This window comes from Leucopleurus acutus (genome assembly GCF_964270905.1).
Source record: "Leucopleurus acutus genome assembly, chromosome: 9".
In the NCBI taxonomy this organism is placed as follows: Eukaryota; Metazoa; Chordata; class Mammalia; order Artiodactyla; family Delphinidae; genus Leucopleurus; species Leucopleurus acutus.
Window position 1 is genome coordinate 77166711 of NC_139144.1, and position 16883 is coordinate 77183593.

Sequence of the window (16883 nt, forward strand, 5' to 3'; positions counted from 1 at the left end):
CATAAAGACTACCGAGTTCCAGCTGACTCTGTTCTACTATTGTCCAATTTATATCTACTCACAACCACTTCCAAGTAATGGCTGAAGGGGAATTTTGCATGGAGCAGTATTACCAAAGCCTTTTATAAAAAGCAGCGGATTATGTGGAAGAGCTTAGAAGAACTAACACAACTTCACTGGTAGTGAGGAAGTGGGTGGTTGCTCCAAGAACAGCACCCAGACTGGGAGCTCTGAATGAAGGGAGCACCAAACAACTGTTTTTCCAGAATGAAAGGAAAAGCTCTATAGGTGGAACAGAGCAGCAATGTAAAGGCGATCAGTTCTAAATCAAAGTGTAAAAGAGAGAGGCAAGCAATTATGGTCATTTGTAAAATAAGAAAGCAGACTACATGTCTGTCACAACCACAAAATATTCTTATGACATTTTATTATATTCTTTATTACTCCCTCACGTGTTTTAACACTCGCTGCACCCTTGTCCTCTTTTCCACACGGTCACCCTCGCTGGCACCTGCCCAATCCTGGTAAACAAATACATAACGATGAAATATACTGAGATTTTCTTCTTTATAGGGGCTGGAGCTACCAGTCAGCAGTTGGGCTCTGTAGTTCTCATCTGCCCCTTCCTCTTTTTTTTTTTTTTTTAAACATCTTTATTGGAGTATAATTGCTTTACAATAGTGTGTTAGTTTCTGCTGTATAACAAAGTGAGTCATATATCTCCATATCCCCTCCCTCTTGCACCTCCTTCCCACCCTCCCTATCCCACCCCTCTAAAATAATGGTTCTCATGAACCTAGCGGCAGGACAAGAATAAAGACGCAGACACAGAGAATGGACTTGAGGACATGGGAAGGGGGAAGGGTAAATTGGGACGAAGTGCCCCTTCCTCTTGATCTAGTTTCAAAAGAGAGAAGGGAAGACATGGATGAGGCAAGTTGTTCTCTCCTCTAAATCCCTGCTCAGAGCTGCAGACCTCAGTCTCCAGCTCCCCTTAATGCCCACTCTGTAGTGCTCCTGGGGAGTCCAAATGCATCTTGAAACATAATAATGAGTCATACAAAAAAGACTCAGGGGCTTCCCTGGTGGCGCAGTGGTTGAGAGTCCGCCTGCCGATGCAGGGGATGCGGGTTCGTGCCCTGGCCCGGGAGGATCCCACATGCCGCGGAGAGGCTGGGCCCGTGAGCCATGGCCACTGAGCCTGCGCGTCCGGAGCCTGTGCTCCGCAACGGGAGAGGCCACAACAGTGAGAGACCCGCGTACCGCAAAAAAAAAAAAAAAAAAAGACTCAGGAAGGAGCTAAAAACAATCATTCATGTACAAAGCATCCTAAACATTCTTCCTAAAAATGTTATTTTAGCTGTTTCTCTACCATGTTATCCTTGAATGAAAATCATGAAAACAATTTAAAATTAAATTATATTTGTATGTTATAACCATTATATAATGAAGTAGAAAACAGTGAATACAAACGGCAAAACAAATTACAATTATTTATAATGGGAAGAAAAAGGCATATGAAATAAACAAAACACATATTTTGATTGCTCTTTTCTCGTCCATTTGTCATTTCTTTGGTCGTCTAGCACCTGAAACTCCTTCCTGTGTCAGGAGAATTCTCCACCTCTGGTTCTCTCCTGTAGTAGTTAAATATGGCCAATAGTTGCTTTCCCAGTCTTGTAGCTAAGGACAGGGCATGGGGCCTAAGGGTGGCCAATCAAATGCACCTGCTCTTAGGCTTCAAGTAGGAAATGAGTAATGCAAAGAAGCAGGGCCAGAGGAGGCACCACTCAAGACCCAGAGCAGTGATGGCGGTGAGCGCTGTCTGGCGTCAACAAACTTCAGTATCTAGCTCTCAGCAGACGGATCAGCCACGGCAGACTAGATCTACGGTGAGCATTTGTCAGTGATGCTGGCTGGTACAAGCTTGTCCCCTAGTTCTCCCAGCCATGCTCTACCATGCTGTAAGCGAACAAATAAATGCTGTTTCTGCTTAACTCAAGAATACTGGATTCACTTGCTCGCAACTACAAATTCTGCCTGACGCAGCTACCAGCATGCAACTGACCACATCATACTGAGCGGCCGCCTAGAAGGAGCTCTGTCTAATACACAGAACTACATTTAGTTTTTCCTCTGGTGAAAAAAACTGTCCCCTTCTGAATTTCCTAGTTGTTATTTTGGCTTCTTTCTTTTAAAGGCTCTGATCAAATTAAAAGATCTTTCCTATCTCAGGGCTAGAAATTATACTATGTATGAATAAAATGACCGAAAATAAATTAGAAAAGAAGCTGTATTAACAGATTGTACATAAGATAAATAATAAAAACCCAAATAACAAGCACCCTAGGTTACCGGTTCTAAACGAGGGAGTGTATTACCAGAGGCAAAGTTCCCCATGATGATTACTCATTAGCTTACTCAAAGTGGCTTGAGGCTCAGGCCATTTGCCAAATTGACTCTTGCCCAAATTTTCCTGGCACACAAATTACCAAACAGTTAACCCTCCTATTAGTAGTCTCAGCAGGAACCAACGCATCAATGAGCACGAAGTCTCTTCTCCCGCCTTGAGAGGGCAACCAGAGCAGTGTTCAGGCCAAATGTCTTAGAATCACCACAGAGCTATGCTCAGTGTCAGATAATAAATACTTGATTGTAGATAATGGGAACTTTGCTTTCCCTGACTTTTGCTGTGGCAGTGATTTAAAGACCTGGACTCATTTAAAATAATGGATTTTTGTGTCTTAATGCTTTTAGATTTCTAAAGCTCCAATTTACTCTACATGCAAGAGAACTGAAGATGTTTGGTTAATATATTTAATTTCAAGAGTAAAGGTGACAGGTAATTTTGTTGCTAAAATGACTTTGTTGTTACTGGCCTTATTAGCTGCTCTAATACTTTCTTTAAATAAAGACTTGGGATAAGAGTACAAACTGTAACTCTTCTCACATGCTACAATCTACCGTAATAGAATATCCTTTAGGGACAAAGGGTAGCACTGCCTCTCAGACAGACCCTTCACTGAGACTGCACAGCCAGTGAATTTGGCCATAAAGGACCCCTGTATCCCCATTATAGGCGGGAGACAGATCACTGGCTCATTTCATACTAGCCTCTCAGGACCCCTAGGACAGAAACAATTTCCTTTCACTTCCAGCCAGGTTGGAAATGACCCAGTCATTCAGAAATAAACAGGATGTAAGCTGATTTAAAAAAAAATCAACTAGATAATAAAATCTTTGATTCAACTCGAAATGAATTTCTTTTTTTCTCTCCTATAAGAGGAATGATAGATACAATGCAAAACAAGTAAAATTTAGGAAAGCATGCATTTTATGTATTGAACGAAAACTACAATAAAAAAATATTTTCTTGATTTTTGATAACACAGCATAAAACCGAGCAGATGTACTTTATCATGAAATAGCTCATTTGACACATTAAGAACATAATTGAAATGTGTCTCATCCAAGACATACAAATGAGTTTTAGTGACATCAGCGGAAACACACTGGCTCTTGCTTATGCGGTTTGTGGGGATTTTTGAAAAGCTCCAGAGACCTCAGTGGTTGTCTGCAAGGCTTTGTAGAGGGTGTGCAGAGTCCAGTGTAAAATTGTGTGATTCGGTCTCCCAGGCAGGGAAGGCCTTCTATTCTTTACTATTTTACCCAGTGCTTTAGTTTTCTACCCTGTGGCATACTGAGCAAAAGGTTTGCTTTTATTCAACACCTATACCAGAATGCTGGCATATATACGTTAATGCAAGGATACAATTACAGGGAGAAAATCCACACATTCAATGACAGTATCATAGACACTTATACAGTGTAGTGCATTCAGGTTAATTGTTAACCAGGTGTTAAATGTGAGCTATAATAAGTTCTCTGAAAAGGACAAACAGAAGAAACATTTTAATTTATGCTTTAATAATGGTTGGAAGAACATGTTACTTTTAATTCTAGTAATTAGACATCATTACCTTCTCTGATTTCCTCACTCTCTTTTCTAATAAAGGGAATCGGTAGTCTCAGCAGCATATCGGAAGGACAAAATTTAAACTTCTATTTACTTATGGCTGATCGCAGTAAGCTTTTATCACTTAGGAATCTTTGAAGCACGTGTTCATGTGCCATAATATGTATGTGTGTGGTGCGGGAGGTGAGGAGGGGGGAGGAGGCTGGTTTAAATGAAACACATGTGAATAGGAGCCTGGAGGTCTGCAGCAGACACACCATCAGACCCCAGAGGTGAGTCTGAGATGAACCAGAACTTCAAGATGACATGTTGTGAGACTGCGTATACTATGCAAACTTTCTATTCTCATACTATTTTCATTTTCAAAAACAAATACTTCCTAGTTGCAAAGAAATACTGGAGACCAAAGTTGGATAAACTAAGTTGGGGATGCCACCATATGATCAGTCCTGGTTGCATTACTGGATCACTCATCTAACAGTTAAGCATGTCTTAGGGCACTAGAAAAGGGAAATCCATCCCCTCCAAAAAAAAATCCATTATTTTAATGAAAGCATCACAGTAAATATTATGGGAACCATAATTTGTCATACTTCTTTTATGATTTAGTGTTATATTTATTTTGAGTTACACCTGAGAAGGGCCACCAGAATTTGTCAGTAGTTTGAATTTCTAAGTCCCTATTCCAACTCTTCTTGAAAATATTTAAGAACAAAACAACAACCTCAGAGACGGTCTCTTCATTCTACACTGTGTTATGGGAAAAAGAATTGTTTGAAAGTCTCAATACCTTCTTTTGTCTGCTCTCTGCAGCAGCCAGTTGTGTGGACATCCTTTCTTGCATTTTTCTGCAGTGGGCCATGACTGCTTCGAGGATGGAGAGGGGGTTGGTACAAACTGGCTTCTTCTCTTTATCGCCAGCACCTGCTTCATAGTCTCTCTGCAGTGCCAGGAATGGGTCATTTAAATTAAATCTCCCATACCGTTCCTGGATAAATACCTCCTTCCTGCGAGCCTAGAACAAAATCAGAGGAATGTATTCAAGAAAGAAATGAAAATATACAGAAGGCTATTTATACGAAGGTTCTGTGATTACTGCTCCAAATGGTATTCACAACTGTCATGAGTAATAGCTTACATGTGATGTCAGGTGGTGAGTGAGAGGTAAGGGGACTGTGACCCCAAAGCCTGACCAGCCTGCCATGCCACTCAGTCTACTTTCAAATTTTCTTCCTTTGGAATATTGTCTTTTAAATTACAAAAGTTGCAAATACAGTTTTTCCCATGACGCCTACTCCTGCAAGGATCTGAATTTTAGGTACAGTCTGTTCTCATTTAGAGTAAAATAAAAAATATCAACAACAAAATAACTTTTAGCAAAAATTCAAAAACAAAATAATATGTTCATCGAACTTAACATTACACATAATCCTCGTCACGTTAAATCACAAAATATAAATCTCCCAAGTTTTATACAGAGAGAAAGAATTTTATAAATATTTGAAGAAGAAAATATTTCATGAATTTTTTATGTCAAAAATCACAATATTCACATTTTGTGAAGTGTAACCAACTACAAAAAAAAACCTCCAGAAAATTAGGAAGATGTAAATGTCTTCTCATCATTGAAGGACATTAAAATATAGTTCACAGAGTCCCAGGAAAGAACATAGCCTCATTTTACTTTAAATGTCAGTCCATCAGCGTTGAAGTAAATTTCACATCCACTTGGCACTAAATGCAATTTTCTATAATTAGCCTACAGTGAATGGCCTTTGCATAATATGGAAAATAGCAGTAGAAATGTATTGAAAACAAGCAACAGTTTCCTAACTCAGGTCATTTGGAATAGCTACCAGAAAAAATTATTCTATGTCACTGCCAGTGGAAAAACTAAATTACAATAAATCAAGCTTAACTGTCCAAAATGTTAAACATGCTTTCTGAAGAAATATTACATACATTTCCTTAATTTAAAGGCAACTGCGTTGACTAACTCAACTTTTCCATTTTAAGACCACTATCAGCAAGCCAAAAACTAGATAAACACAACTGCAAAACTGGGAAAATCTAATGTTTCTTCTCCTATTACCAAATTAGATTAGGAAATACAATTTAAGAAAAGTCCAATTTCGCCATAAATTTAAGCTAGCTTTCAGAGGATCATTTTACACTTAAAAGTCAAAGTGGTTTATGAATCAAAAAGCATTTCGTATTTCTAGATTCTTCAAATTCAATTATGTAATCGATAAGCTGAATAAGTTTCACTTCAGAGATGCAATTACAAAAGCAATTTCATTCTGTCCTTCACTTTTCTATTAATTTTTATTCAATGCAGTAGTTCATCCCCCACCTCTGGATGAAAACTTGGGATAGCCCCCATGGTTTTTCTAATTACTTTTATCTAATACAATTCCTATAGTCACTTTAAACTATAAAACTCTCAATTTGGTTATTAGAATATCCAACTTCAGTGGTATGATGGCTTCCCTTCCCCAGCTAAGATCTGCACCACCTGGGAAGGAAGCGTTTAAGAAAACCCCTCTCGGGCTTCCCTGGTGGCGCAGTGGTTGAGAGTCCGCCTGCCGATGCAGGGGACACGGGTTCGTGCCCCGGTCCGGGAAGATCCCACATGCTGCGGAGTGGCTGGGCCCGTGAGCCACAGCCGCTGAGCCTGCACGTCCGGTGCCTGTGCTCCGCAGCGGGAGAGGCCACAACCGTGAGAGGCCCGCGTACCGCAAAAAAGAAAAGAAAACCTCTCTTTTATCCAATCTTCTCCCCCTCTTTCTTAGCTGTTTTAGTCCTCTCTGGGTTGGAAGGGACCAGAGGTAGAGGATGATGATGAAGATGGAGGTGAGAGAACAGGAGCATTCTTCCTGACTGGTTCAGTCGAGAAACTAGCCTTACCAACTGGGTGTGGCAAATACTTAAAGCCTACTCTTTTCCCATGAAGTGCTTGGTAGCTTGAGAAAGCCACACACACCTTCTCACTGCTGGGGACCCTTCATCTACAGTTTCCCCAATGTAAATCATAAATTTAGGACAGACTACATAACCTGCAGAGCCCAGTACAAAATGAAAACATGGGCTCTTTGCTCAAAGTTATTAAGAATTTCAAGATGGTAACAGCATATCCTTTAACCAAGTCTAGGGTCCTTCTAAGTGCATGGCCCTTTGTGACACAGCCTGCACACCCATGAAGCCAGCCTTGCATACATATCTTCTGTAGCATCTAGAATCCAGTTTTTTGTCAGCTGAGGTTCCATGTTCTCCAGACTTCTCTACTGAACTGGATCTGAATCAATCTCATTCCTACTCTTTAATGCCTATGGCCCAACCTAGTCTATGGGAAACACTCCTGAATCTTCATTTAAAGAAAATCTGGGAGTGCAACATGACCACTGCAACCATCTTCTTGTCATTTCCACAGAATGCCTGCTTTTTTCAGCCCCACCTCCACTCAGAGCACCAAGACCTCATAAGGAGAAACCTAGTAAGTCATTAAATAGTCTGGCTGAAGCACTTTCCTCTTGAGGTGAAGGGAAAAGCAACTAAATGGGGGGATGCCCAGCATTCTCTCCAGAGAAATGCTCTTTCATAAAAACCTTTCTCTCTTTAATCTCCAAAACTTAGGTATTTTTATACCCTTAAAGTGGGTAAGGAATTTAAAAGTCAAAGCTGGATTTCAAACTGTCTTCTGAAAATTTTGCATCTTGGTCCTCATTTTAGTAACTAATATCACTATGGGTCCCCTGCTGAAACTTACATTTTAACAACCAGTTAAAATTACCTGATGTCTACTTACACATCCAACGTATTTTATGAGGTACAATATCTGTAACACTAACTCAAGCCATTTCTTAACCACACGTTATTCTTAAATCAGAGTGAACTTTTGATAAATGGGTTAAAATTAACTTTTATATAAGAGGTAAACACATATATCATAGGCTATTTCCAGTTTAAACAGATTTTATGGTCTGAAAATTTTTTTTAATTATTTATTTTTGGCTGCATTGGGTCTACATTGCTGCATGTGGGCTTTCTCTAGTTGCGGAGAGCGGGGGTTACTCTTTGTTGTGGTGTGCAGGCTTCTCATTGCAGTGGCTTCTCTTGTTGCGGAGCATGGGCTCTAGGTGTGTGGGCTCAGTAGTTGTGGCACTTGCGCTCAGTAGTTGTGGCTTGCAGGCTGTAGAGCGCAGGCTCAGTAGCTGTGGCGCACGAGCTCGGTTGCTCTGCGGCATGTGGGATCCTCCCGGACCAGGGCTTGAACCTGTGTCCCCTGCATTGGCAGGCGGATTCTTAACCACTGTGCCACCAGGGAAGTCCCCTGAAAATTTTTAATACTTTTTCTTTTTACTACTGTGAAAGTTTTGCATGTATTTTTCGTTGTATTTTGGCTTTATTTTAAAATTACTAGCTTTAACTGTGGCATTGTCAAGTGTGGGCAATTTTGTTTTCCGCTGAAAATGTTGTATAATTATATGTCTACAGGATCATAAACATAAAACTGCCAACTCATTTGCTTTGCCAATATAGACTGACGCTTAACCTTTATGACGAAGTTCAAGACACATACATTAGCTTCTTTTAAGGGAAGAAGTAGGGCTAACAAGCTATGCAACTTTGTCCCCAGTATCTTTCATTTTCAAAATGAGATCAATGAAGCAGCCTCGTTTGTCTCTAGGACCCCTAGAGTATACACAACAAATATGATTTTATTTTCTTTTAAAGTTCCTAAAAGCCTGGAAACCTCAGGTAAAATGAATGTGAAAGATTTTATACATTCCATTAAATTGACCCCTGATCCCATGTTTATTGCTTTAAGACAGTAGTCCCCAACCTTTCTGGCACCAGGGTCTGGTTTTGTGGAGACAATTTTTCCACGGACTGGGGGGTGGCAGGGGAAATGGATGGTTCGGGCAGTAATGGGAGCAATGGGGAGTGGCAGATGAAGCTTCGCTCGCTCACCCTCGCTCACCTCCTGCTGTGCAGCCTGGGGGGTTGGCGACCCCTGCTTTAAGAGATGCCAGGTAATAATTCTACTCTATAGCCATATAGGAATTTATTTATACATGTTACATATATTCAACATGCATTTTTTATATCCTTGTCTTAAAGTTAGAAGCAGGGGTTCTCATTTTTCAACTATTAATGTTTATTTCTTATAACATTCTTGTAAGAAGTATACCTTTCTTAGCGTATCTTTCTTTGTAACAGAGTACTTAATTTTGAATGTACCACATTACTTTTAAAAAGAGCAGACAACAATATATACAAGTGTTAATATTTAAGGAGACTGTGTAATAAAAAAGGACTTCAAATGTGTATCATACTGCGCTTAAAGAGGCCGATCCTTAAAAAAAAGGAAGAGCTGAATGTGCAGATAACTTCTCGCTTTATGCATCAGAATTACTTGAGAATGAAATGCATTTCAGGGTAATGAGTCATTTGAAGACACAGGCTGACTATAATTATGAAAACAGACTCAAATTCTTAAAGCCGGCTACACTGATAAGTAAAAATATAATTTCATTAGCATGTGAAGCTTTATAGAATCTTGAAAAAATCACAAGCAAGAAATAAAAACATGGCCATTATTAATGGAGGATTTGACCAATACAGAGTTCCTACTTTTGGCTTTCATTGTTTTGTAAGATCAACTGAAGTAGATTGGACCCGACCAGTAATAATAAAAAGAAAACTACTTTAGCTATTCAACTTTTTCTATAGCATGTAATCCTCTTAGGAAAAAAACCCTACAACTTGGATTGTAAGTCACAATTAAAACATATCACCGATTAATTTTAAAACATATTGACAAAATTGTAGCTAAAATTATTCTGTCTTATGAAAAGCTGGAATGATTTTGTAACATTAAAAAATATCAATACTTATAAAAGATAACTTTTACTGAGAGCATTTTTTTTTCTTTTTTTTTTTGCGTTCCGCGGGCCTCTCACTGTTGTGGCCTCTCCCGTTGCGGAGCACAGGCTCCAGACGCGCAGGCTCAGCAGCCATGGCTCACGGGCCCAGCTGCTCCGCGGCATGTGGGATCTTCCCGGACCGGGGCACGAACCTGTGTCCCCTGCATCGGCAGGCGGACTCTCAACCACTGCGCCACCAGGGAAGCCCGAGAGCATATTTTTTATTGCTAGGTTTTCATACTTACTTTCTCCTAAAACTAAGTCCAAAAGATAGCCACTTTTTAAATTCACATTTTATAGACAAGCAGACTAAGGCTCAGAAAAGATTAACTTACTCTCCCAAGGTCATTTCAACGGGAGCTGGTATTCAACCTAGGCAGTCTTTCTCCAAAGCCTACTCACTGAAGTATTTTTTAATTATGGCTAGAGTATTATAGAACACTAGAAAAGGCTTCAAAAATAAGTATTATATTTTGAATTTTATTTATTTATTTATTTATTTGAATTTTATTTTGAATATACTATTCAAACCGATACAAAGAAATAAAGTTTGAAAGACAAAAATATGACAATATTCTAAGTAGTTAACAGCTTTCCATATGCTCTATACGTACTTTCATTGTTACTGACCATATACTAACATAATGTAATCAAACTTAATCGTTTTTCCCCCAAGATTCTTCAGAGATTTTATGCAAGTGCAAAATACAGTTCAATAAGAAAAATAGTTTCTAAATATGCTCTTCCCCAAAAGCATATTATCAAAAAGCACTGACTACCTAAAAATTAAAAAACCAAACCCAAAACCCACGAGCGTTAATAGAGATCTAACTGCAAGAAGACTGCAGAGGAATTCTGTCCTCAGCTCCAGCCTACTCAACACAGTAGCCACTGTCGTGGATGCCAATGATACAAAACTGCAAGGGAGGGATGGTCGAAATGATGAACCCAATCTGACAAGATGGACTTTCACAGGAATAAATATGAGTCAGTTCTTGAGTAGAAACACAGAGGCAAGTATGAAAATCACTTAGGGGCTGCAATCAATACTACATTCAAGGAATGAACCATGAAATGAACACTGTTCCTCCACCACACCTCAAATCAGGACTCCACATCAGGCTTCATTCATTAATAGAAAATAACTGTCAGAACTAGACAATCCCTGGACTGCTGGGCTCACTTCTGGGTGAAATATTTAAAGAATGATCAACAGAAAAAGGACCTGAAAACAGAACTGAGTATAAAAAGAAAATAGGACTGCTTAAAACTTAGAGCAGCACGATAGCATTCTTTCAATATCTGAAGTCATTTCATGTTTAAAGAGGTATTTAACTATTTACCTGATTCCCAAGGAACAGAATTATCACCATTATAATAAGGAATGTTTAAGGGTCAAAGCTGTTCCAAAGATACAATAGGCTGCACTGGACTGGAGTGAAATCTGCCTCTGGCTGTGTTTCAAACATCGGCTGAAATGGTAGAAATGGGGAGCAGGGGTCTCAAAAATCAGGAAGGCTGTTGGCTTCTAAATCAAGAGGGATGGAAAATACATATTTTTCCAAGAAGCCAACACAAAAATTCATCTATCTAGTTCTAAATTTCTGTCTTAGTGCTAAGAAGTTCCAGTAGACCCAAAATGTTTTTGAAACTAAAATTAAGAGCTCTTCTAAGAAGTAAGGGGAAGAAATCCTAGTTGCAAATAAATCTCACTCTAAGAGGGGTGAAATATTCTGGGAGTGGGTTTACATATACCACACACACACACACACACACACACAGGCGCACACACACACGTTAAGTAGAGCCCAGAGGGTGGGAACAGCTATGTGAAAGTTACAGTCTTTTGGAGAAGGACAGTCACTGCCCTTCAATGATTACAAAGGCTTAGAAATTCACTAGCCAGGAACAAGATATAACTTCCTGGAATAAGAATAGAATGTCAAAAAGTCTAAATAGTTCAGCTGAGTGAACACATTTCACACATTGCTTATACGTGGCAAGACATACACGGGACACAGAAATGAAGGCATGTCATGGCATCGCGTGAGCTTTCCTGCAATGCAGGAGGAGTATGACAGAGAAGAGGCAAGTTTTCCCTGCTCTCTCCCCTCCCACTCTTATGCCCCAACCTTGCGGCCATAACATCCTACCTGCTCATGGACAAAATAATCTGGATGTGCAGAAACTGTCATGCTAGGAATACATTTACATAATGAATATCGTGAATCATATATCAAGACTGACTTAGATTTATCTGGTTCCTGAGGCTAAAATCTGGAAGCCATACTTCAATAAACCACCAATTTTCTCACAGAAATGTAGACCATTCTAACAGAATCTACGAAATGGCTTGATTTCACAGAAGCCAGAGCCAGAACTAATCTCCTAATCCTTTACCGTTGACCTTGCCTGCAATTTACCACCCTGCACACACCCATCAGTGCTCATCTCAGTGGCCCACGCTCATCTCTAAAAATAAGATTACCTTTATTGCCTAACTAGGTCAAGAATCGTACACAATGCCTCGCTGTTCTGCTCCCTTGCTCGGAGTAGACATTTATTAAACTATCAGCACACTTTACGCCGAATCCAGGAATGGCCTCCCAATTTGTCTTAATACATCTCTCCAGGCGGTCACCACCCATCAGTCAGAACTGGAGCACAGATGAACGACCTGCCAACTCTGCCCTGGGCAGTTAATTGCTACAATTAGCTATATCTTTACCTCTACTAGACAGTTAAAACCATGCCTTTTATGTCTCTGTACTACCAGTACAATACACCACATGTACCAATTACTTATTTAAGGCTGATAGAAGTAATAGCTTCTATTACTGGGATTAGTCATTCTCAATGACCCTTGACTAGAAACAAACTTTTCATATCAAAAATCAATAATTTTAAATTTCATAAAAGAGGCACTATTACTCAACATTAATAAAAAACTAAATAAGTGTGTTTATCCACATCTATAAGCATATTTGAACTATTTTTTTATTTAAAATAATACACGTTTGCTGAACTTGGGAAAATATGATAAAAGGGAAAATGAAAAAAAAAATCCATGATTCAATCATCAGAAAGTAGTTACTATTAAGTTTGCCTGGTACTCCACAACTTATTTTTTCCAAGCACGTACTAAAAATAGCTATCAAGGACTTAAGGGAATATGTTTTAAGCAAACTTTCTCATTTAGTTTGCTAAACAGTTCCCACTTCAATGATCTATATCAATATTTTAATAGTATTCCATAAATGAACCTTACACACTAAAAAAGCTCATTGTTTATCACTTATTTCGCTTTTAATTGTTCTAACATACCTGGAGGTAAACCTGTGGGAATATTTATAAAATTCACTGAGGTAGTATTACTGGGTTAAAAAATAAAAACATTTTGGTATGAAAGGGTTTTTCAGTATCCACAAATCAATCAGTGTGATACACCTCATTAACAGATTGAATAAAAACCATATGATCATCTCAATAGATGCAGAAAAAGCTTTTGACAAAATCCAACATCCATTTGCGATTAAAAAACAAAAACACTCTCCAGAAAGTGGGCATTGAGGGAACATACCTCACCATAATGAAGACTTTTGAAATACATTACCAAATTCCTCGCCAGGCGTTCACCAATTTTATTCCCACCAGCAGTAGTGTTTTTGCATCTATAGTTATGAGGGAGACTGGTCCATGTTTTTCTTCCGTATTTTTAAAATATCTTTGTGAGTTTGGAGATTAGGATACCGCCAACCTCAAAAATTGAGTTGGGCTATGATGCCCCCTCCTGTATTTTCTGAAAAGTTTTGTGTATTTTAATATTATTTATTTTTTGAATGTTTGATAGGGTTTACCAGTGAAACCATTTGGGTCTGAAGTTTTCTTTAGGGGAAGGTTTTTAATAATGAATTTTTAAAATAGATACAGAGCCATTTGGATTTTTTATTTCTTCTTGTATCAATTTTGTAAGTTGTATTTTTCAAGAAATGTGACCACTTCCCCTGGGGTGTTGGAGTTGTTCACAGTATTCACTTAATATCACTTTACTCTCTGTAGGATCTATAGTGATAATCCTTTTTTTTAATTCCTAATATTGGTGATTTGTGTTCTTTTGTTCTTGCTCATTTTAGCCAGGAATATGTCAATTCTGTTGATTTTTTTTCAATAGCCAGCTTTTGGCTTCATTAATTTTCTGTATTGTCTATTTTGTATTTTCTTAATTGCTGATCTTTAACAACAACAACAAAAATCTCCTTCTACTTAGTGTTCACTTTGTTCTGCTCCTTGTAGTTTCTTACTGTAGAATCTTAAGTCACTGATTTTTAGATCTTTCTTCTTTTTAATACAAGCATTTAAGTCTCTCAATTTCCCTCTCAACATTGTTTTAGCTATATTTCAAATATTTTGATGTATTTTGCTGCCATTCAATTCATTTTCTAAATTTGTGATTCTGTCTTTGTCACACTGAAGTTTTTTTTTTTTCCAAAAAATTCCAGGTATTTGGAATTTTCCCAAATAGCTTATTGTTACTGATTTCTCATTTAATTCTATTGAGGTCACTGAATGCAAATGTCAATTAATTAAAGTGGTTGATAGTGTTGTTCATATTATCTATGTTCTTTTTCCCTATCAACTACTAATTGTTCTATCAACTACTGAGAGATATTAAAATCTACTATGATTATGAAATTGCCTATTTCTCCCTTCAATTCTATCAATTTTTGCTTCAGATATTTTGAAATCTGTTATTAGTTGCATACACATTTATAATATCTTTGTGAAGAAGTATCCTTTTATTATTATGAATTGCCTTACTTCTATAATACTGGGTCTTTTTTATATCTTTCATTCTGTTTCATTTATCTTCCTATTCATAATTCTCCAGTACAAATGTTTTCATTTGTATTATTAAATGCTATCCACCAAAAGGAGAAGCCTCCTTCACAATATCAGTTTCTAAGAATTTCTTTGCTATACTACCAGCTTATTCTTCTAGATGAAATTTAGGCTTACAACTTCTAAAAAGTAAAGCAATGATACCTCTGATTGAAATTATGTATAAATTAGAAACACATTTGAGGCAAGAAAACTTTTTCATAAAATTAACTCTTGCCATTGGAAAATAATCTTTTATTAAAATTTGCTTTTATATATTATAGTTTTCTATTTTCAAATCAATTACCATAAATTTGGGAATAAAGGGATACTTTTTACAAATCTTTGTTAATAACCCCACTTCCCTAATTATCTCTGTACAGTACATACTTTATCTTGACTAAAACTGCTGAAGCAGTAGTTCTCAATCCTAGCTGCTCATCAGAATCATCTATGTAACTCTTCAAACACAGCTCTGGCCCAACACAATCAGTAAGTCCATAAAGATTCTCGTAAGCACTTTTGATGCCTCAGCCAAAGGTAAGAATAACCGATTTCCTGCTTCTCTGTACACTTTCCTACCATTATTTCCACACTTAATATCTTTATGCTTATTCCCAACGAGGTAAACCTTTAGTTCATTTACTTTTCAAGCAGCTTTCGGATGGGAATATTTTCTATCTTTGCTCATCTGAAGATGACTTCTATTTCCTTCTTACATTTACTTTGTCTGGGTAAAAACATTCTTAGGGGGTATCCTAAGACTCCTTCTGTATCCAACAGTGCACAGGAGCAAGTCCACGGCCAGGTGGATTTTGCTCCCTTTCAGGTAAGCCTCCTCCTTTTCTGCCTGGTTACATCAATTTTCTCACCTTAAAATTAATAAATAACATTTAAGATTATTCCTGGTGTTGGCTGGTATTTTCCTGGCATGTAGCTTTTTCATCTGAAGACTCTGCTACACCTTGGTTACAGCAACCATTTCACTCGTCCTAGTCTCTGAGGAGCACCAATTTTTCTCCCAGTGGATCTCCATTCTCTATGTTCTACACACATGTATCTTCATTTCTAATCTGTCACTTTAATCCCTTCCTCTGGGTTCTAGGAAATCTTAAATTTGTCATGGGTTCAATGTTTTTATAGTGCTGATTTTTTTCACCCTTACTTCTAATAGATACTTTAATTCTCCTAGCGCATTCTGAAGTCTCGTAATGACCACATTAGGTAGGTACCGCTGTCCTCACATTACAGGTAAGAGCACTGCAGCACTGAGAGGGCAAGGGGCTTGTCCACGGTTGTGTGGCTACAAGGGGTGCAGCCAGGACTCACTCCAGCAATCTGCCTCCAAGATCCACGCCCCATTCTCTGCTTTCTTCCCCTCAGCTGTGCAGCTAGTCAGCTCTCCATCACAATCTGGCTCACCCACCATTCCGTCTCACTTCAGAGCCTATGTTTCCTTGAATTTTAAGACACAAAGCAGATGCTATCTAAAAATTACTTTCTAAAATTTACTCGTTTCTCATAATAATTTTTGTCAGATGTAGGTTGTTCCTTTGCATTTTAAGTGTTATCTTCCTTGTTCTATGCTGCAAAATCTTTCATAGGCCCTATGGGTTTTTCTCTTTCTTTTCTTTTTTTCTGTTTACTCCATCTTTGGGTCAGTAGGAGTCAACCCAGATCTGGTGTTTATCCATAAGCAGGTAAGGTAGAAGCTCCCTGAATATCTTGACTCTCCAGCCAGTTGCCATTAAAATGCTCCTCTAATATTGGGAGCAGTGAGCAGACTGGTGCAAATTTACATCGCAAGGCTGCTTTCAGCTGAGAGTGACAGGAAGTCAGAGCCACAGCCCCCATGAGAGACATGGGCTCCTGTTAGGTGCCCCCCAGCCTGTGTGTTAAGGACAAGAAGTCTCTTTGGCTGAACCTGTCCACTAGGCATGAGCACTTGTCTGTGGCATCCTCTGTCCTGACAGAATGTTAGGTAGTGGCCCCACTGCCCAGACAGCTCTCTGGTTCTTGCAGCAACCTTTCTTTCTGATGCTTCTCCTTCACAGTCATAGAGAGGGATTTCAAGTGACAACTCCCTACCTACCCCTTAGCCT

At 38.6% G+C, this 16883-nt stretch overlaps 1 protein-coding gene across 4 annotated transcripts in view; it reads right to left on the reverse strand.

The window, feature by feature from the left end:
• The window catches only part of CTTNBP2 (cortactin binding protein 2), a gene marked incomplete at its 5' end in the record, with an annotated part of 152598 nt that overhangs the window by 89136 nt on the left and 46579 nt on the right, over positions 1–16883 (reverse strand). For all 4 annotated transcript variants that reach the window (XM_082846962.1, XM_082846961.1, XM_082846960.1 and 1 more), the window contains one exon: positions 4767–4991. In XM_082846962.1, the coding sequence (XP_082703088.1) occupies positions 4767–4991 (225 nt within the window). The remainder of the gene's footprint in view (positions 1–4766; positions 4992–16883) is intronic.